The 23,443-nt window shown below is 36.2% G+C and overlaps 1 protein-coding gene across 6 annotated transcripts in view; it reads right to left on the bottom strand.

Annotated features, from left to right (window-relative positions):
• The window catches only part of ATG5 (autophagy related 5), a 123,133-nt gene that overhangs the window by 35,427 nt on the left and 64,263 nt on the right, over positions 1 to 23,443 (bottom strand). For 5 of the 6 annotated variants that reach the window (XM_003935926.4, XM_010346440.3, XM_039467725.2 and 2 more), the window contains one exon: positions 15,758 to 15,852. In XM_003935926.4, the coding sequence (XP_003935975.1) occupies positions 15,758 to 15,852 (95 nt within the window). The remainder of the gene's footprint in view (positions 1 to 15,757; positions 15,853 to 23,443) is intronic. The other variant, XM_074397657.1, reaches the window with a different exon arrangement.

The raw sequence follows: 23,443 nt of genomic DNA, 5'->3' as shown, positions 1-23,443 counted from the left end.
TTTGCAGAAAGAGGTAAAGAAAATTCATTTTTAGTGAAATAATTGAAACTATCTCATTCACAATCTTTCAAAATGAGGTATTAACTATTTTGGCTTCTAAAATTGCTCCATATACTACATGCATGAGCATGGGAAATGAAGTTATTCTATTCCTAAGTTTGAGAGTTCATGTTTTAATGTGATTGCTAAAAATTTCCTAATTGATAATTAGGAAAAAACTTTCTGTAAAATTCCACAATTTTAGCTATCTGTTTCAATCTCTTCATGCTAAGGGGAAAACGTTATGTTTTTACTTTCTGTTCATGCATTTCTTTATTAGAAGAAAACAGACTGAGGTCAGGAAGCAACCAAAAAGGAAGAGTAAACGAAGCCTGATGTATGTGAAAACTGGAGAACAGTCTCACATGCAAAGTTATGATAGAAGAAGCTAAGAAAATAAAAGCAATGAACTTAATATATGAAAGGCTCTAGAGCCAGACTAGACTGCCTGGGTTCAAATGCTGGCTCTTCTAATTACTAGGCAGGTGATCATAAGCAAGTTTCAGTGACCAATCTATCTCAATTTCCTCATGTATACAAAGGGGACAGTAACAGCATTTAACCCACAGGACAACAGTAAGGATTAAATAAATGTATGTAAAATAATTTAAAACAGTACTGGCACTCAATAAAGCTCAGTAAGTGTTAGCTGCTATTATCATTCATCTATACTTTGCGATAATTACCAGCAATTTTTTAATCTTAAAAATATTGAATAAAACAATGACCTGGGTTAGCAAATAAATTAGTAATGAGAAAAATGTTGATATCATTTAATAATAATTTTAGTAGTTTGGGATAATGCTTTGCATATTTTAATTTCCTCAGCTATAAACAACTCAGATAATTTGCCATCAGATGATCTGGGTCATTTTGAAGTTTATAAATAAAACAATTTTTTAAAAAAGTTCTAATAAATACCTTCTGCTCTAACCTTGTGTTTTAAAAACAAAACGGCAAATCATCTTTATCAAATAGTTCCTACTCCTACTCATGACAATTGTTTTAAAATACATCTGCTAAAAAAAGCAACTGAAGTCCTAGAAAATAGAAATGTAATTGTAAACTATTCCAATAAAGCTGGAGGAAAAAGGGAAAAAAATATATCTGCCAAATAAGCTTATAATTAATTGTTGTTTTCAGTTTTCAAAAATCCACATAAGAAACAATTTAAGACTAAATTGCTTAAGTATAGATCTCAGAGTAGTAGATAGCTTAGGGCAATCAAAACTTGCTGTGTTGGGCTGCCCCCTACAGGCCTTAATTTGCCTATTTCTTTAAATATGATTCACGTTTTACATTAACAATATTAACGCTAAAGCAGATTATTATCGTTCACTCACTCATTATAGGAGAAAATAGACTCTGAGAGACACCTATAAAGATACAGAGAGAAATAAAGCAATCCTTGTCCTTGAGAAATTAATAGTTCACTGCTTACAGAGAAACTACATGGTGAAATATTTTAAAATAGCTCATGATATGCTGTGTGATATTATATTTGCTATACAAAAGAACAAGGTTGAATATCTAAGATCCAAGTTCTACTCCTGTCTCTGCCATCAAATAATAAGCTGAACACTGGACAAGACAGTTTTGTGGAAGTCGTCTTACTCCCGAAATGAGGAGGTAAAATTAGTTAAATCTTCCAGCCTCTATGGCTTTAATATTCCATAGTTACATTTGTCAAAACAAAAGGTAGAAGGAAGTGTTTCAAACACAGACTTGAAAAAGAAATAACCTCTATATGGTATGAAGGGCTGAAACATATATGAAGAAATCAAGGAAGACTTCTTGAGGAAGGTGACATTTGAGGTAAGATTAGAAGCACTCTGGGAGTTGAGGCTATTCCCAGGAGTTAACAGAGTAAGATAATAAAAGATCAAAGATGTTTAGGGGAATAGCATATGATGTTATTTGGTTGCAGTCTAGCTATATTTTAGGAAATACCAAATTAACATCAGTATAAAACTCAACAGACTGGAGGGACAAGAAGCAGGTAGAAATATCTATGAATGACAAAAATAGTTCATCTAGGAGACAAGGGACAGGAACTAAGTCAGTGCAAATGGCAAGAACAGGATAAATGAAGACAGTTCTGGTCCATTAGAACTGTAACTCAACAAAAGTGGTCAAAAGAGTTACTCCAAACTATTCAGCCTGGTAACTTGAAGAAAAGTAAATAAAGAGGAAACTGAAAACTGAAACAGAAGTATTTGGTAGTGACTAGAAGTAGATTTTTGTGGGACCACTTAGATGCTCACAAATAAGAACTATGTTAAGACCAGAAATACATGAATTTAGAAAGTGAGCTATTCAACAGATATGTTCCACTGGTCATAAAATAAAAGAATACAGGAGTCATGACAAGCCATTATCATTGCTGTTAAAATAACTCACAGAAAAATTGTGATGATTTAAGTCAATGACATCTAACAATCCCAGCTATAATTTATAATTTAACTTATGTGCCAGGCACAGTAATTTATTTTCTTTATTATTATTATACTTTAAATTCTGGGATACATGTGCAGAACATGCAGGTTTGTTACATAGGTATACCTGTGCCATGATGGTTTGCTGCACTCATCAACCCATCATCTACATTAGGTATTTCTCCTAATACTATCCCTCCCCTAACCCCCAACCCCCACAGGCCCTGGTGTGTGATGTTCCCCTCCCTGTGTCCATGTGTTCTCACTGTTCAACTCCCACTAGTGAGTGAGAACATGGCGGTGTTTGGTTTTCTGTTCCTGTGTTAGTCTAAGAAGAATGATGGTTTCCAAATTCATCCATGTCCTTGCAAAGGACAAACTTATCCTTTTTTACAGCTGCATAGTATTCTGTTGCATATATGTGCCACATTTTCTTTATCCAGTCTATCATCGATGGGCAATTAGGTTGGTTCCAAGTCTTTGCTATTGTGAATAGTGCTGCAACAAATATATATGTGCACGTGTTTTTATGGCAGAATGATTTATACTACTTCAGGTATATACCCAGTAATGGGATTGCTGGGTCAAATGGTATTTGTGGTTCTAGACCCTTAGGAATCACCACACTGTCTTCCATAATGGTTGAACTAATTTACACTCCCACCAACAATGTAAAAGTGTTCCTATTTCTCCACATCCTCTCCAGCATCTGTTGTTTCCTGACTCTACTCTCTAAATTTATTTAATTCTCTTCTCTCTCTCTCTCTTTTTTTTTTTTTCCTTTTTTTTAAGGTGGTGCTGAAGGAATGTTTCCCTGAATGATAGTCACTCTAACTGGCATAAGATGGTACCTCAATGCGGTTTTGATTTGCATTTCTCTAATGATCAGTGATGACCTTTTTTTCACGTTTGTTGGTCACATAAATGTCTTCTTTTGAGAAGTATCTGTTCATATCCTTCACCTATTTTTTGATGGTTTTTTTCTTGTAAAACTGTTTAAATTCCTTGTAGATTCTGGATATTAGGCCTTTGTCAGATGGATAGATTGTAAAAATTTTCTCGCTTTCTGTAGGTTGCCTGTTCACTCTGATGACAGGTTCTTTTGCTGTGAAGAAGCTCTTTCATCAGATCCCATTTGTCAATTTTGGCTTTTGTTGCCATTGCTTTTAGTGTTTTAGTCATGAAGTCTTTGCTCATGCTTATATCCTCAATAGTATTGCCTCAGTTTTCTTCTAGGAATTTTATGATTTTAGGTCTCATGTTTAAGTCTTTAATCCACCTTGAGTTAATTTTTGTAATAAGGTGTAATAAAGGGGTCCAGTTTCAGTTTTCTGCATATGGCTAGCCAGTTTTCCCAACACCACTTATTAAATAGGGAATCCTTTATCCATTGCTTCTTGTTGTCAGGTTTGTCAAAGATCAGACGGTTGCAGATGTGTAACATTATTTCTAAGGCCTCTGTTCTGTTTCATTGGTCTATATATCTCTGTTATCAGTATTATGCTGTTTTGGTTCCTGTAACCTTGTAGTATATTTTGAAGTCAGGTAGCATGATGTCTCCAGCTTTGTTCTTTTTGCTTAGGATTGTCTTGGCAATATGAACTCTTTTGGTTCCATATGAAATTTAAAGTAGTTTTTTCTAATTCTGTGAAGAAAGTCAATAATAGCTTAATGGGGATAGCACTGAATCTATAAATTACTTTGGACAGTATGGCCATCTTCACAATATTGATTCTTCTTATTCATGAGCATGGAAGGTTTTTCCATTTGTTTGTGTCCTCTCTTTATTTCCTTGAGCACAGTGGTTTGTAGTTCTCCTTGAAAACATCTTTCACATTCCTTGTAAGTTGTATTTCTAGGTATTTTATTTTATTTTTAGCAACTGAGAATGGGAGGTCATTCATGATTTGGCTCGTTTGTTTATTATTCGTTTATAGGAATGCTTGTGATTTTTGCACATTAATTTTGTATCCTGAGACTTTGCAGAAGTTGCTTATCAGCTTAAGGAGATTGTGGGCTGAGACGATAGGGTTTTCTAAATACACAATCATGTCATCTGCAAACAGAGATAAGTTAACTCCCTCTCTTCCTATATGAATATCCTTCATTTCTTTCTCTTGCCTGATTGCCCTGGCCAGACCCGCCAACATTATGTTGAATAGGAGTGGTGAGAGAGGGCATCCTTGTTTTGTGCTGGTTTTCAAAGGGAATGCTTCCAGCTTTTGCCTATTCAGTATGACATTGGCTGTGGGTTTGCCATAAATAGCTCTTATTTTGAGATATGTTCCGATACCTAGTTTATTAAGTGTTCTTAGCACGAAGGGATGTTGAATTTTATTGAAGGACTTTTCTGCATCTATTGAGAAAATCACATGGTTTTCATCATTGTTTCTGTTTATGTGATGGATTACGTTTGTTGATTTGTGTATGCTGAACCAGCCTTACATCCCAGGGATGAAGCCAACCTGATTGTGGTGGGTAAGCCTTTTGATGTGCTGCTGGATTTGGTTTGTCAATATTTTATTGAGGATTTTCACATCAATGTTCAACAGGGATGTTGGTCTGAATTTTTCATTTTTTGTTGTTGTGTCTCTGTCAGGTTTTGGAATCAGGATGATGCTGGCCTCATAAAATGAGTTAGGGAGGAGTCCTTCTTTCTATTGCTTAGAATAGTTTCAGAAGGAATGGTACTAGCTCCTCTTTGTACCTCTGGTAGAATTTGGCTGTGAATCCGTCTGGTCCCGGGCAGTTTTTGGTTGGTAGGCTCTTTACTACTGGCTCAATTTCAAAACTTGTTATTGGTCTACTCAGGGATTCAACTTCTTCCTGGTTTAGTCTTGGGAAGGTGTATGTGTCCAGCCATTTCTTCTAGATTTTCTAGTTTATTTGCGTAGAAGAATTTATAGTATTCTCTGATGGTAGTTTTTATTTCTGTGGGATCAGTGGTGATAACATTTTTTAAAAACTGTTTTTACTGTGTCTATTTGGATCTTCTCTCTTTTCTTCTTTATTAGTCTGGCTAGCAGTCTAACTATTTTGTTAATCTTTTCAAAGAATCAGCACCTGGATTCATTTTTTTTTTTAAGGGTTTTTTTTGTGTCTCTGTCTCCTTCAGTTCCGCTCTGATCTTAGTTATTTCTTGTCTTCTGCTAGCTTTCGAATGTTTGCTCTTGCTTCTCTAGTTCTTTTAATTGTGATGTTAGGGTGTCGATTTTAGATCTTTCCCCTTCTCCTGTGGGCATTCAGTGCTATAAATTTCCCTCTAAACACTACTTTAGCTGTGTCCCAGAGATTCTGGGACATTACATCTTTGTTTTCATTGGTTTTAAATAATGTATTTATTTCTGCCTTAATTTCGTTATTTACCCAGTAGTCATTCTGGAGCAGGTTGTTCAGTGTCCATGCAGTGGTGCGGTATTGAGTGTGTTTCTTAATCCTGAGTTCTAATTTGATGGCACCGTGGTCTGAAAGACTGTTTATGATTTCCATTTTTTTGCATGCAGAAGTGTTTTACTGCCAATTATGTGGTCGATTTTAGAAGTGCGATGTGGTGCTGAGAAGAATGTATACTCTGTTGATTTGTGGTGAAGAGTTCTGTAGATGTCTATTAGGTCTGCTTGGTCCAGACCTGAGTTCAAGTCCTGAATATCCTTGTTAATTTTCTGTCTTGTTGATCTAATATTGATGGTGGGGTGTTAGAGTCTCCCACTATTATTGTATGGTAGTCTAAGTCTCTTTGTAGGTCTCTAGGAACTTGCTCTACGAATCTGGGTGCTCCTGTATTGGGTGCATATATATTTAGGATAGTTAGCTCTTCTTGCTGCACTGATCCCTTTATCATTATGTAATGCCCTTGTCTTTTTTGATCTTTGTTGGTTTAAAGTCTGTTTCATCAGAAACTAGAATTGCAACTCCTGGTTTTTTTTTTTTCTTTCCATTTTACTTGGTAAATATTCCTCCATTCCTTTGTTTTGAGCCTGTGTCTTTGCATGTGAGATGGGTCTCCTGAACACAGCACATGATGGCTCTTGACTTACCCAATTTGCCAGTCTGTCTTTTTCACTGGGGCATTTAGCTCATTTACATTTAAGGTTAATATTGCTATATGTGAATTTGATTCTGTCATCATGGTGCTAGCTGATTATTTTGCACACTAGTTGATGCAGTTTCTTCATAGTGTTGTTGGTCTTTATATTTCGGGTGTTTTTTTTTTTTTTTGCAGTGGCTGGTAGCAGTTTTTCCTTTCCATATTTAGTGCTCTTGTAAGGCAGGCCTGGGGATGACAAAATCCCTCAGCTTGTTATGTAAAGGATTTTATTTCTCCTTCACTTATGAAGCTTAGTTTGGCTGGATATGAAATTCTGGATTGAAAATTTTTTTAAGAATGTTGTATATTGGCCCCCACTCTCTTCTGGCTTGTACGGTTTCTGCAGAGAGATTCACTGTGAGTCTGATGGGCTTTCCTTTGTGGGTAACCCGACCTTTCTCTCTGGCTGCCCTTAACACTTTTTTCCTTCATTTCAACCATGGAGAATCTGACAATTATCTGTCTTGGGGTTGCTCTTCTTGAGGAGTATCTTTGTGGTGTTGTCTGTATTTCCTGAATTTGAATGTTCGCCTGTCTTGCTAGGTTGGGGAAGTTCTTTTGGATAATACTCTGTATTTCCACCTCTAATCAGACAGGACACTATGGGGAATTGAGTAAGTGATTTTAAAAGCCATGGAAAATTAATGACTGAGAATAACCATGAAAAGTATGAAAAAAGGGAGAAGGAATAAATTGCTCCAATAGATATTAGAACATTAAAATTAAATAAAAATACTACCAGCATAAGAAAATACATATACTGATAGAATGGAATAGAGAATCCAGAATTAGATTCCAGTAGTCAAATGACTTTACTATAAAGCAGGGTGGCATATTTATCCAGTGGGAAAAGGACACTTTAAATCAGGAGTCAGTAAACTATGGCCCACAAGCCAAATTGTGGCCTCTGCCTATTCTTATAAATAAAGTTTTACTAGGACAAAGCCAAGCCTATCATTTGCAAATTTTCTATAAACATTTTTATGTTACAGAATCACATAGTTCCAACAGAGACCATCTTGTCTACAAAGCTGAAAAAATCTACTATCTGGCCCTTGAAGAAAGTTTGCAAACCCTTAGTTTATATAATAAATGATCAGCTATCTCACAGACATCTATCTCACACAACGCATGGTAGGAAGAGACCTTCCTTTTTTTTTTTTTTTGAGATGGCGTCTTATTCTGTTGCCGAGGCTGGAGAGTAGTGGCATGATCATGGCTCACTGCAGCCTCAACCTCCCAGGTTCAAGTAATGCTCCCAGCACAGAATCCCAAATGGCTGGGACTACAGGTGTGTGCAACCATTCCTCACTAAGAGGCCTTTGCAACAAAAAAAGAAATCCACATACTACTAAGAAAAAGAAGGGCATATCTGACATGTAAAGATTTATATATTTTCTTATCTAAACATCTTGACATCATAAAAATCAAGAAGAACTATACAGTTATGATATCTTGCAATGTGTTTAAAAGTTTAATATCTAAAAAAATATTTTTTATGAAATGAAAAGATAAGAAAACACAGGCAAAACAAAATACAAGGCAATTTACAGAAAACCAAATCTAAATGGTCAAGAAAGTTAAAGAGATTTGTAAACTCACAAAGTGTGAGAGTAATATTAGTTGAATGAAGTAAAAATATCTCCCTATTCCCCCAATATTACTAAAACTCAAGAGTTATAATGCCCTATTGCTGGTAGAGATGTAAGGGGAGAAGTATGCTCTCATAAATTGCTGGTGAAAATTTAAACTGATACATTTTTTAAAAGTAAGCTGGCATTTTTTTTTAATCTCTACCTTTTGATGCAAAAACTCTTTCTTGGGTATCTATTCCATACCTAAAAAAAAAATACATATATAATGCTGTTTATTATAGTACTGTTTATAATGGCAAAAACTAGAAAAAAAAAAACTTAATAGTGAATACTGAACAAATTACAGTGTACCTACGGATGATGATGCAGCCATTAAAAAAGAATAAATTAGGCTGGATGCAGTGGCTCATGCCTGTAATCCCAGCACTTCGGAAGGACAAGGCATGCAGATCACTTGAGGCCAGGAGTTGGAGACCAGCCTGGCCAACATGGCAAAACCCTGGCTCTGCTAAAAATACAAAAAATAGTCGGGCATAATGGTGGGCACCTGTAGTTCCAGCTACTCAGGAGGCTAAGGCAGGAGAATCACTTGAACCCAGGAGGCAGAGGTTGCAGTGAGCCAAGATCAGGTCACTGCACTCCAGTCTGGGTGACAGAACGAGGCTTTGTCTAAAAAAAAAAAAAAAAAAAAAAAAAAAAAATTAAACCCTACAACTCAACAACAAAAATATCCAAACCCAATTTAAAAATGGGCAAAGAACCTGAATAGACATTTCTCGAAGGATGATAAACAAATACGTGAAAAGCTGCCGAGCACTATTCATTAGTGATAACATCCCACATGCATTAGGATGGCTAGTATAAAAAACAGAAAATTAAAATAAATATAGGTGAAGATGTGAAAAACTGAAACCCCTGTGCACTGTTGGTGGGAATGTAAAGGGGTATAGCTACTATGGAAAACAGTATGGCCATTCCTCAAGAAACTAAAAATAAAATTATCATAGGATAGGAATATCCATATCTGGGTAAATGCCCCAAAGAACTGAAAACAGGGCATACATCCATTTTGATATTTATGTGTTAATTCTACTGGGCCACAATGCCCAGATATTTGTTCAAATATTCTTCTGGATGCTTATATATAGGTGCTTTTTCTGGCTGAGGTTAACATTTAAATTGGTGGACTCTGAGTAAAGCAGATTACCCTCCACGATATTGGCAAGCCTCATCTAATCAGTTGAAGGTCTTATAGAAAGACTGACTTCCCGTGAGCAAGAAAGAATTCAGCCAACAGAATGCCTTTGGAGTCAACTGCAACTCTTCCTTGAGTCTACAGCCTAACCCATCAGACCCTGGCTTGGTGAGTCCATACAAACACACACACACACACACACACACACACACACACACACACATACGTTTTTGCTTTTGTTTTTGTTTTGTAGAGACAGGGTTTCACCATGTTGTCTAGGCTGGTCTCGAACTCCTGGGCTCAAGCAAACCACCCACCTCAGCCTCCCAAAGTGCTGAGATTACCTGTGTGAGCCACCACACCCAGCCAAAGAAAGGAATTTCTGACACATAATACAATATAAACAATGAGGACATCATGCTACGTGAAATAAGCCTGTCACAACAAGGCAATTAGTGTACGATTCTTCTTATATGATGCACCTATGGAAGTCAAATCCCTAAAGCAGAATGGGGAAACACATTTGTTTGTTTAATGGGTAAAGAGTTTGTTTTGCAAGAAGAAAAGAGTTTTGGAGAATGAATGTCCAACAGTGTGAACATAATTAACACTGCTGAACTGTGTACTTAAAAATGGTTAAGATGATAAATTTTATATTTATTTTACCATGATTAAAAATTAAAATAACACTAAGAAAAAATAAGTAACAACAAAAAAACATTAACCAACATATATTCAGCTGGGAAAAATATATACATTCTATTCTGCTAGAGATATATCTGCAGTTCAAAATGCATTACAAATCATGTTGTGTTATCTTTTTGAAATGACTGAAAAACTAAATCAAAAGCAATAATATTCAGTTTACTAACCAGTAAGTCCTTCTTTCATGGTCCCTGACTTTTCTATAAGATGTTATTGCAAGGTATCTACTAAAATGGAAAACAACTGAAAGAGCAGAATTAGAATTTCTTACTAACATTGCTAAAATCTTGGAGGGAGAGGAATCCTAACAAACATGGCCATAATTTGCCACATATTTCTACTGTCCTCACTTTTCAAAATCCATAAATCAACATTTCTGGAAAACAAACAGAGTCTAAAATTTGGCTCCTTGTTCAGTTTAGAAGGTGCCAAGTTAATCCCTGACATTCTAGTTTCCATTTTCAAAAATGTACTTTTTCTCTCCCTAAACTGGTACCTAGATTCTTAAATACTTTTAGCACATTACATAGAAATAGATTTGCTTAACCAAAATAGCTAGTAAATCTCTCAAAAGAATTAAAATATTTATGGAGCTTTAATGATACAAATGACCAACTTTACACTGAAATAATTAATGGGAAAGGGAGCAGAATTCTGGAGATTTTGAAAGTAAACACAATGAAGTTCAAATTCTACTTTATTTTACTTTTTTATAACTGACGACAACTTCTTCCAAAGACAAGTAAGAAATATAAAAATAAGCTAGGCATGACACATGCCTGTAGTCCCAGTTACTTGGAAGGCTGAAGCAGGAGGATCGCTTTAGCAAGGAAGGTAGAGGCTGTAGTGAACCGAGATCACATCACTGCACTCATGCCTGGGTAACAGAGCAAGACCCTCTCTGGAAATAAAATAAAATAAAATAAAATAAAATAAAATAAAAAATAGGCCAGGAGCAGTGGCTCATGCCTGTAATTCCAGCACTTTGGGAGGCTGAGGTGGAGGGATCACCTGAGGTCAGGAGTTCGAGACCAGCCTGGGCAACATGGCAAAACCTTGTCTCTACTAAAAACACAAAAATTAACCAGGCATGGTGGCAAGCACCTGTAATCCTAGCCACTTGGGAGGCTGAGGCAGAAGAAACGCTTGTACTGGGGAGGCGGAGGTACCAGTGAGCCGAGATTGTGCCACTGCAATCCAGCCTGGGCGACAAAGCGAGACTCCATCTCAAAATAAATAAATAAGTAAATAAATAAAACAAATAAATAAAAAAATAAAAAATAAAAGACAAGTAGGAACCATCTTTTTTTTTTTTTTTAATACAGTCTCTTTCTGATGCCCAGGTTGGAGTGAAGTGGTGCAATTATGGCAAACTGCAACCTTGACCTCTCAAACACAAGTCATTCTCCCACCTCAGTCTCTTAAGTACTGGGACTGCCGGTGCATACCACCACATCTGGCTCTTTAAAAAATTTTTATGTAGAGCTGGGTCTCACTGTGTTGTATCCAGGCTGGTCTCATTTTAACTTTCCTACAAAACAAGCATTGTTTATCAGCTTCTTGTTTTTTTAAAACTAAAAATAACTTTGCTAGATCGTTTCTATGAAAATTCCCTAAATTCTTTTTATAACCTTAAGAATAACATGTAGAACAAAGTAGGTGACTGAATGATTTTTGTTGAATAAATATGAACGGATATTCAGATTATTAAAAAATCTCTTTGGATCTCTCATTTTTTACAGAGAAAACTCGTTAATATGATCTGACTCTTACCTCTGCATCCTTATCCTAACTCTGTGCTCAAGACAAACAGGTTGTCCTCATACTTAAGACTGTCCCCTTTGACTACAAAGCTCTTCTCATAACTCTTGGCCTATCTTAAGTTCACCTATCTGTCAAATCTCTGGGGATACAACATTTCCTCAAGGCAGCCTTTTCTCCTCCCAAACTAGAACAAATTCCTCCTGGGACATTAGGTCTTTATTGTACTGTAGATCTCTTCTTCATAGCGATCATAGTTCCAATGTTATATTTGTATTCTTAGTTGATTTGTTTCTTTCCACCTTTAGATTATAAGCTTTCTAAAGGGTGATCACCAGTTGTATCCCTTGTGCATAGCACAGGGCATGGCAGGCAAATATATGATGTGTGTAAACAGATTTGTTGAATGAATGAATGAGACACATTTTTCTTACTCAAAGTATAATGGCAGGATAACATTTATGAATCTTTGCTTCTTGAAAAACAGATATGATGTGCCTAATTTTCACTTTACATCACAAATACCAATACCTAAGGACTTCACAGTCATTTTACAAATCTTTTTGACAAATGCCTTCATTAATCACCACCTGTTTACATGTACTAAATAACATTTTGGTTACATTTCTGAAACATTTCCTGCCATTAATGTCATCTCTAGAATACTGGCTAATATGAAGCACCTGGACTTTAGGAACACAAACCTGAAACTCACACACCAAACTAAACTGTTATGTAAATGACAGAAATGACACATTTTGGTCTGCAACATCTCTAGATGGCTTCTGGATCAATTTAACTTTTACCACTAAAATTCTGTCATCTGACTATAGTCATTTTGAACTTATGATGAATGACTTACAGATGAAAAAGATAGTTTGATGACAGTCTTTACAAAAGTCAGTCTTCAAAGAAAACCACCAGACACAGGTATTCTAGGATCCTGTCAACTTATTTGGTCAAGGTAGACTTCACTTTTCGTGATAATAGTTATGTTCTGAAAATTCATTAATCTTAATTACTCTAAACAAAAGTCATACTTTGCTCATAAATCAGACCTGTGTCTGAATTCTATTTCTTCCATTTTACATTTGGGTGACCCTGAGGCAAGTGACTTAAAGTTCTTGAGATTGTTTCCTCACATGTAAAATCAGACGATGATTCCTACATCCTAAGATGGTTTTGAGGCTTCAACAAGATAAAATGGGCCTCACTCAAGCATGCTCAGTACCCCTTCCTCTGTCTCTCTCTCTCTCTCTGGTTATACAAAAATTCTATTAGGATTCTGCAAAGTAAAATAAGTATTTCAGTAAAAATTATGCCCTTTATTTATCTATTAATGAATCCAGATTTTCAGGTTTTCCTTAAATTTACTAAGTAACTTAAGGTCTTAAATATTATAGAGATTGGTATCTAGTATGTTAAAGAAATGAAAGGTGTTAATTAAAATGCTACATCAATAAAAGCTACATTTAACAAACGGAATATCATAACTATACAAACTAATTAGACATGAAGTCAGCAACAAAAATCTGATGTTGCCTTTAGAACATACAATTAGGAAAACAGAAAGTAGAGTTCCATCCTCCTTTGGTCATGGTTGAAGACCGAATACCAAACAGGGAATTAGGAAACGCCAGGAAATGGTAAATTAGCAAAAAGTAGGACTTCTAAATGCTTATATTCATTTCCATATCCCACTTCTAAAACTTTAATCAAATTCAAATAACCAAAATGGAACTGGGATAAAGCCAAAAGCAAAGTTATGTAGGTTAAACAAGAACCTATAATGTCCTCAGGCTCTTTGTCACTCTCTGTTTAAGGAAAACTGCCTAAGTGCCTTGACACGTTAAAGATCAAGCAGGAGGCTCTGCCCTAAGAGAGTCCCCATCTGGCAGCCAGGTTTTGTAAAGCAAATTTTAAGACTTCTCTACCTTCCCACTTTCTATCTAATTATAGAACTTTTAAAAGCCATTCTCTTTCTCTCTCTGTCTCTCTCTAACACACACACACAGGCACATACACACAAACTCTCTCTCTCTCTCTCTGAATCCTCCTGTATTATAATATTACTACACTAGATAGGGATTAATCTGATGATTTTTCCCTAAAACAGAACGATAAATTCAAAAAGGAAAACCTTTCCTCTGTACAGTTGCATTACATTCTGACAATAACAATCCCTAAATTAAGTATAATACACTTTCCCTATAGGATTTTAAAGTAGTTACAGTAAAGAATCTCTTGTATAAATATATATGCTACAACTTGACTCAAATAAATGCTAAGAGGTATAAATCTCAAAACAGTTTCAGAACTCTTTTGGAAATGTCTTCACAGTCTGTGATATATTTTATTCAACTAAATTGCACAAGTAAGATATTCTGCTAGGCTGTCAGAATGCCTTATGGCATGTTACTGTGGAGTTCATGGTAAAAATAAAAAGGACATAAATAATTAAAATAAAATTTGGTAAATGATAAATGATTTAATAAATTAGAAATTCAAATGTTGAGCACTTTTCTAGACTCTGGACACAAAACATGAACCTAACAATAATCCCACCTTCATGAAAAATATGGACTACTTGAAAATTATACCTGCAACACTAAATAAATATGCTTAATTATTCCAGTATATTGAGATTATTATTTTCAATTAGACAATTTGCTTTCCTCTTTGAACACATGGTTATGTGATAGCTCTATAATAGACTCTAAAACAATTACAGAAGTAACTATTAGTAAAGATTGTGGGATACTAAAAATGGCTACAAAGAAAGTTATGACAAAACTTCTGAGTTTGAATGGAAGACCTACTAGATTAGAGTCTATGCCTGTGCAATTATGCTTCTAATTCTTGTTCTTAAATGCTTTTCTCATGTTAGTAGTATGTAACTTAACTTCCTGGAATGCCATTCATTCAAAAAATATTTAATATTTGCTAAATGCATATATTTATGCCAGCCCTTTTAAAGTACAGAAACATGAAGTTTTTTTACCACATACAAATATGCTGTAAGAAAGGCTTAAGAGCCTATTGCCTATTTTGTGTTACAACACTGAAAACTCACCATCTAAAACACACAGACAGTCAATTCTTGTGATTTGCAGTGGTTCTGTTCTATAAGGTTACCACAAACACTGAAATACTTGCTTCTGGGGAGAATACAAAGTTATGCTTCCGTGAACCCTTGGTCACATGTTCATCAAATGATCAATATATAACCTTGTTTTATGTGTGTTTCTGTTTAAAGAGCACTTCAGTGCTACATTTGGAGTCTGTTCTAAAAAGCAAAATCACTAACAAAAAGCACAAAAATGTAAAAACATGGCACTACATACACTGTGAACAGGTCTGTTTACAGCAGGCGTCCCCAAACTTTTTACACAGGGGGCCAGTTCACTGTCCCTTAGACCGTTGGAGGGCCGCCACATACTGTGCTCCTCTCACTGACCACCAATGAAAGAGGTGCCCCTTCCTGAAGTGCGGTGGGGGGGCTGGGGGGGTGGGTGGGGGAGGCGGATAAATGGCCTCAGGGGGCTGCAGTTTGGGGACGCCTGGTTTACAGCATAACAGCTGAGACAAGAAGGTACGACCTTGCATTGATCAACCCCAGCTGGGAAATGAGCATCAGGTGAATCAATTTTTCACCACTCTGACCCTAAAAGTGCTCCAAGTACTGCCTTGGGGGTTACACATAAATTTTAGCAAGTATGTGAATCTGCCAATATGAAATCCACAAATAATGAGTACCAACTGCATATGAGTCAAATATTTCAGTGCAGTATCTGATTTGATTGCCACTAAAAGACACAGTTTGGAAAACCCCTAAAAAATACTGTTCAGCTACTATGCAGACAGAGTTCTGGACTAGTGTTTCAAGTAAGATGTCTGAGGCTTTAATAAATGAATGTTTTTATAAAATGTCACTTCCTACCTGATATATTCTAAAGGGGATATAACGAAATCCATTTTCTTCTGCAGGATATTCCATGAGTTTCCGATTGATGGCCCAAAACTGGTCAAATCTGTCTGTAATGATATAAATTACTTGTTATTAAAAATGAACATTATAATGGAATACCTCACATGAAAAGATGAAAGTTTTAAATATCCTTCTAGAAGTTTCTGAAAGGACATCATTTATATATTTTCTTTCTATTAAACATATCTTTCCATAACTAAACATAAAGCAAATATAAAATTAACTTTTTATCTACATTATTGCATCTTCTCCCCAGGTATCCACACAGCCAATCTTTCCTCGTAAGAAAAACCCTAAACATATAAACGTATGACTACTTGTGTTATCAAGGCAAAAAAACACACCAGGTATGGGAAAGATGTCTTGACTCTCCTAGTACTACTTGTAACAGCTGAGGTACAGCTTCAAGTAGCCTAAATGTTAACCAGAAGTTGTGTAAAGAAATAAAGTCAAAATACTGAACACAGTAAACATTAAATACCAAAGAGAATTTTTTAAAAAGCTTTGAAAAAAATAGGGAACTAGCACTTAGGAACTGCCAACTGCAGCTTAATCTCAGACCAATTAAGCTCCTTTTTAAAAACTTTTCAGGTTCAAATTTTTTAAATAAACAACTTGAGATAATTTGCATACCATAAAATTCACTCCTTTTAAAGTATACAACTTAGTGGTTTTCAGTATATTGAGTTTAGAACATTTTCAGCAACCCAAAAAGAAATCTGTAACTACTAATAGTCACTTCCATTCCCGCCTTGCCCCAGCCCATTGAAAAATCACTCACTACTTTCTACAGTTTGCCTATTCCAGACATTTCATATAAATGAAATAATAGGTGGTTCTTTTGCATCTGGGTTTGTTTTTTGCTTGCATAACATTTTCGAAGTCCATTCATGTTGCAGTATGTATTAGAACTTCATTTGTTTTTACAGCTGAATAGTATTTCATTACGTGGAGTTGCCAGATTTTTGTTTCCTCTGCTGACTGACATTTAAGTAGTTTCCACTTTTTATCTATTATAAATAATGCTAACTATGAATATTTGTAAACAAATGTTTGTGTTGACATATGTTTTCAGTTCTCTTGGGTATGTACCTAGGAGAACTGCTGAATCATTAGGTAACTCTGTTTAACTGATACATGGTAACTATGTTTTAAGGAGCTGCCATACTGTTTTCCAAAGTGATTGTACTACTTTATGTTTCCACCAGCAATGTATTAGCATTCCAATTAGTCCACATCCTTGCCAACACTTGTTACTATTGGTCTTTTTAATTATAATCATTCTAGCAGGCATCAAATAGTATCTCATTGTGGTTTTGATTTGCATTTCCTTAATGACTAATTATGGTAAGCATCTTCTTATCTGCTCACTGGCCATTTGTATATCTCTGGAGAGACGCCTATCAAATCATTTCCCTTTTAAACCAGTTGTCTTTTTCTTGCTGAGTTATAAGAGTTCTTTACATATTCTGGACACAAGTCCCTTATTTAATATGTGATTCACATATTTTCTCCCATCTGTAAATTGTTTTTTAAGCAACTCCTTTTTTTAACTCACTCAGAATCCCATCTTATAATAAAATATTTTATACTCAGAAATCTGTCTCAAAATCGTATCTCTGCAAAGCAGGGAAATATATCCAGAACTGCAGTTCAGCTTGGTATTTCTCTGCACTAGACCTGTTTCAATCCAATCTACTAGCAATCTATTGATTCTGCTTAAACTGTCTTAACTATATGTTTTTAAAAAAAATTAGCTATTTCTTTTTATACCTCTGTCCTAAAAGACTGTGACAGGCTTTAGGCCTTCCTTACTCTAACCTTCAACTCCAATCTGAGGCAAGACTCATAGTATATTAGAAATGATGTGAGAGAAAATTTTGAATCTAATAAGTCCAGCACAATTTCACCAACAATAACTAAGACCCAGATTGTATATGTTTAATTAACAACCAAGACCAGAATCTTGGTCTTCTGATTCAAAGTCCTCTACTGTTTCAATAGTTGCTGCCACAAAACTTTATCTTAATGTGAAGAATACTATTTCCATAGTCCTCTCATATATGAAACAATTATTCTTTCAAAGCTTAAAAAAAGTATCTTTTTACCATCAAGTATCAATCAAGAATGTGACAGCTAAATACAATGATTCTTCATGCATACTTAAAATTTTACTTGCTGCCTTGTCATTAAATCTCAGGCACCTAGCATGGTGCATGCATAGCATATTCTCTTGAATCAAAGAATGAATAGAACACTATGAACATAATTTCTCATAAAAATAAACTGGAAAAAGAAACATGATTGTGCCAGGTATCAACTGCATGACTCTCATCTCCAATTCACCATTTGATATATGCATTGCCATATGGACACAAATCCTTTAAGCCTCTCTACAGCAAAAACCATCTTAAGATTTCTCAGCAGAAAATACTAAAAGAAGTCGTAGGACAAAGGGTTCTGCAGTTTTCATTTTGCTGTGGATTAGTGGCATGTGGATGAAGACATTAGGAGAATGCTGCCCCAATCCAATGTCCAGATACGCAAGTCTCTCAGCAAGGTTGCAGCCTGAGCCTGGCCCAGGAATAACCAGCCCTCTCAAGACAGAATCTAGCACTCCAAAGGCTTTCTGCCTGCACAGGCACACTAAAGGGCCCTTGCCCTTATCAACATCTCAATTTGCTTGCTCTGGAGGCCTGCATGGGCTACCCATCTGTGGTTTCCCACACAGCTGCTACTCCTTCTGCACACCCCTGCCCCATGTTGTTGACCACAGCAACATGTCTGGACTATAGACCAACTCTCTGGCCTAGCCAAAAGAGAATTTTTCTACTAACTAAATGAGTTGAATATACCTCCTTCCAATGAAGTCTGAACCCCAACCCCACTTACAGTGGGTCCCCTTATAAGTTTGGTCTTCCTCCTTCAGCCTTAGAGTAAAATATATAGTTTTCTTATATCTTATAGTCATTTTTATCAGAGTTTAATAATTCTTTATATAAAACCTATACTGTTTAACCCACTGATTAGACGCAAATACAACTATATTTAAAACAAAAAAAGACAACAAAAAAATCTGTATTGACATTAGTTTTTAATCTTCTTATAATTTTTATATTAAAAAGGTATTTTCTCAGCAATAAAAATATTCTAATCAAAAACAAACTTTTAGGGCTCAAAGTTATTAACAAGAAAGATACAAATATAAGAAAGTAAAAGAAGTTCAGTGCTTCCCTAGAGTAAGACAGAGAAAGAAAGAAAGAGACAGGAAGACAGAGAGAAGGAAGGAAGGAAGGAAGGAAGGAAGGAAGGAAGGAAGGAAGGAATGAATCAGTATTGAGACTGAAGGAATAACCAAGTGTCTTTCACAACGGATTTTTTTTTTTTTTTGAGACGTAGTCTTGCTCTGTCACCCAGGCTAGAGTGCAATGGCAAGATCTCTGCTCACTGCAACCTCCATGTCCCGGGTTGAAGTGATTCTCCAGCATCAGCCTCCCGAGTAGCTGGGATTACAGGCATGCATCACCATACCTGGCTAATTTTTAAATTTTTAGTAGAGACAGGATTTCACTATGTTGGTCAGGCTGGTCCTGAACTCCTGACCTCAAGTGATCCACCTACCTTGGCCTCCCAAAGAGCTGGGATTACAGGCGTGAGCCACGATGCAGAGCCAAACAAAACAAAGACTAGGAGAAAATTAAAACTAGCAGTCACTTAGCTTATTCACAGTGGGAGAAAGGAAGATAATATATATACTTCTTGCCAGAGCTACAAGCAATGTTACTGAAGTTAGCTTCTTTTTATAACTTAACATTTAAGAAGGCTATCAACTCAAAAGCATAAAACCAAAGGACTGTTCTACAGAAATATTCAGTTTTTTTAAAAAAAGATTAAAAATACCATTCCTCAAAATCCTGATGGTCATCCATTTTTCCTCTCTCTCTGCTGAATTAAGCTTTTATATTGGTCTTGCAAATTTTTTAAATACCTGGAAAACAATGCTTTTTTAAAAAAAATTTCAGATCTCTCTAAAAAGTGTAAGATATCAAGTTAATTTGTACTCTTTGTTCCTCACATGGAAAAACAGCAGGAAAAAATGGTAACTTTAAAGGATTTATCTATTCTTCCACTTAAGCTTTACAGAAGGTAAAAACTCCAGGCAAACTAATTCTTATGCCACAAATAACATGTCTAAAATCTCCCACAGGAGACACGGAGAACATGTAAGGAGACTGTAGGGATTGCTACTCAGGCTCAATTCAGCTAGCTGGGACCCTCATGCAGGAAACAGGGGAAATGGTCTCCACGTGCATATACTATTTACCTCCTGGTCTTTAGCATTTATGATGCCAAAGAAGAACAGAGTTGTAGCACTCCAAATAAATGTTATATTGTACAACACTTAGAAGACAGACTCTGAGCTTGTCTTCAAAAGGAAAAGCAAATGGCTGAATATCACTATGGAAGGGAACCCACTCTTCACAAAATTTTCCATTGGTAACAGTATTATTCAAATGAGTACTATAAGTGACCATGTAATATATGTAGTGTTTTAATCAGAGGCTTTCAAAATATGTGACAGAAAACACATTCAAATATAGACCTATATTAATTAATTTCTTCATATGTAATAGGTTAAACATCTCTGAAAGACAAAATAGGAAAAAAATAAAAATGAACAAGTACTTAACTACTGGTAGACTGCCAAAAGTCAGTAAGTGACCTTTATCTTCAAACTCATCTGCCTTCTGAGCTAGGTCAAATTAAGAGAATCGGCCCCTGAAAATTCATCATGAACACTGAAGTAGGTGGGCCCAGTGGGTTGGCCTCTGCATCAGGGCTGAGCAGTGCCAGTCCTGGAGGAGGTTCATCTTTCATCCTGTTCATAAACACATATCTTGGCAGAAGGATTGTACCCAGGGAAATGTGTGGTCTGAGTGAATCACAAAAGCAATAAAACCCAAATTCCTAGACAATTTTGACCTAGACAGTCACTGTCTGAGAACTGACTGAGAGAAGACATCTATTCCTTTGCCCTACAATGTGCTAGTCTTAGAAAACTGGCATCAAGAACAGTAATCAATATATTTTTAGAGTGTAATTACTTCTCTCTGTGTTCACCACTATCACTTTCAACTCTCTAAGCCAACACAATAGCCTCCTACTTAGTCACTCTCCTATGTTTATCCCTTCTGCACAGCATCCAGAATGTTCTTTTAAAGCACAAATCATCATTAATGAGTAAATTTTCAAATACTTTTCTAGTGGGCCATAAAACAATGCTTCATGATGCACTTTAATGATATGGTTATTTTAAGTTACATACTAAAATCATTTTAAGAAAATATGCAACCCATTGCATCTCCTTATTGCCTGCAACCGGGCAGACTGCTCCCGGCCCAAACTCTGCATGCAGGCAACAATAAATAATGTCAGTAATAAATCCCTCTTCCCCTAGAAGCAGCTCCTACTTGGCCCACTCCACCCACTTAGAATGCTGTTGCTGCTGTATTCCTCTGAGATCTCACTGTCTACCTTACTAACTTACTAAGTTACTACCTAACTCACTAAGCTTTAAGTCATGCTATTTTTCTTTTCTGTCCTAGTAAATATCAAAACTTGATCCCATTTCACAGTTTTAGCAGCCTAGCATCCCCACTTTCCTAATCTTTACATAACTGCTTCCTTCTCATCATTCAAGTCTCAATAGTGTTACTCTCTCAGAAAGATTTCCTTCATAATGCTAGCTAAGACAGCCCCACTCTCCAATCATTCCCTATACCAGGCATCCCCAAACTTTTTACACAGGGGGCCAGTTCACTGCCCCTCAGACTGTTGGAGGGCCGCCACATACTGTGCTCCTCTCACTGACCACCAATGAAAGAGGTGCCCCTTCCTGAAGTGCGGCGGGGGGGCCGGATAAATGGCCTCAGGGGGCCGCATGCGGCCTGCGGGCCGTAGTTTGGGGACGCCTGCTCTATGCCATCACTCTATTTTATTCTAAATACTTATCGTTATTTCAAACCACAGAATTTACATGTTTAATTATGTACTGTTCTCTCCCTCAACTAAAATGTATGTTTCATGAGGGCAAAGACTATCTTTATCTTCACTCCTAGAAGGTTCTATGTACTTCAGCCCTAGAAAGTTAATGTACTATGAGTGTGCACATAGTACATACTCAACAAATGTTTGTTAATGACTAACAACTAAATGAGTGCCTAAGCAATGGGGACAATAAAAACAAGCAATAGCAAACACAGTGTGAGACAGTGGAAAATGTAGACAGTCTAGACCACACTGCCTGGGTTTCCCAGCTTTGTCATTTATTTAACAGCTGTGTGAGTTTGAGCAAAACACTTCCTGTTCCTGCCAGGAATTAAGTGCTACATAAGTGTTTGCTATTATCATTATCTTTTAGGCTGCCTGAGATTCAACAACAGAATACACTGAGCTTCTAGATTCTACTAAGTAAGAAGTGTCAGGACTGGTATGGAAAAGTAGCCCTGCCAAAACCCCGTCTTTACAGGATTGCTGGACTGTTCACTCTGGCTCAGAGCCAGGGAGTCTCCATCACTCACATCAAATTCTATGTGAATGTTGCCCGTTGGAGTTATGCAACTGAGCAGCCTTTGCTAGCCATAGTTGGGAGAATAAAAGCCCGAACACAGTACAGCTGCAACATTTACAACCAAATGTCCTCTATGTCCCTTTTGCTTCCTCCCGCTTTTTCAACCATCATATAAGGTTCTATCTTCTCACCCTGTGGGCACAATTTAGTTGCCATTTACCTCCCATCAATTTCATTTGCATTCATCTCCAGCCATATCACGTAACAGTGGTGGGAATAAAAATGGTAGTCCAAGAACATCTAGGCCAACATCTGAGGAGTCCTCCAGTCTTGACAAGCAAGTCTGATTTCCAACCCTACCCCTTAAGACCTTGATAACCATTCCTTTCCAACCCCTTCCTCTCCGAACATGTCTTAATATAGTAGGGAAGAGGACAATAGCATGACGAGGGAAGGGGTTCTGGATAATCTGAAAAGATGAGAGGCTCACAATTGTTACACCTTATTACAGTGGAGCCAGTAAAAACTAGCTACCTCAGGAAAACTTTGTAAATGGTTAAAAACTACTGCTGGAAATTTAAAGAAAATTAATCTTGCTAAGTACTGAAAAAAGCAGACTGTAAATTCTAATTTCAACATCACCTGTCAATAAACCATGACTGCAAGTTACAACATCTTTGAATGTATTCCAAGAGTCAATCCCAGTAACTGCCTTTATTTTTAAGTAGACAGGATTCAATTATCATATTCTAACCAATTAAGAAGAATTTATTTCAAATGTATTTTTAAGCTGAGTAATAAAGATTCAAAATTCAAAAATTTCATAGTGTAGAAAACAAATTATTCTGTTGTTCCATGTGCTTACATTAAAATTTCTAAAAATAATAATGATCAACTATATTCTCATTTTCCCTTAATCCAAAAGACAATCTTTAAAGTAGCTTGTCAAAAAGAGATTTACAGAGCTATAGCACAGTGGTAGGCCAGGACAAATTATCTAAATGTATTCCTGTTAAAATCATCTACATATTTATAACCAATAACCTGTTGCTTTATTACTTTTAGAA

Source organism: Saimiri boliviensis, chromosome 4 (assembly GCF_048565385.1).
Source record: "Saimiri boliviensis isolate mSaiBol1 chromosome 4, mSaiBol1.pri, whole genome shotgun sequence".
NCBI lineage: Eukaryota > Metazoa > Chordata > Mammalia > Primates > Cebidae > Saimiri > Saimiri boliviensis.
The sequence above is the reverse complement of the archived record's forward strand: the minus strand, read 5'-3'. Positions and strand labels throughout refer to the sequence as shown.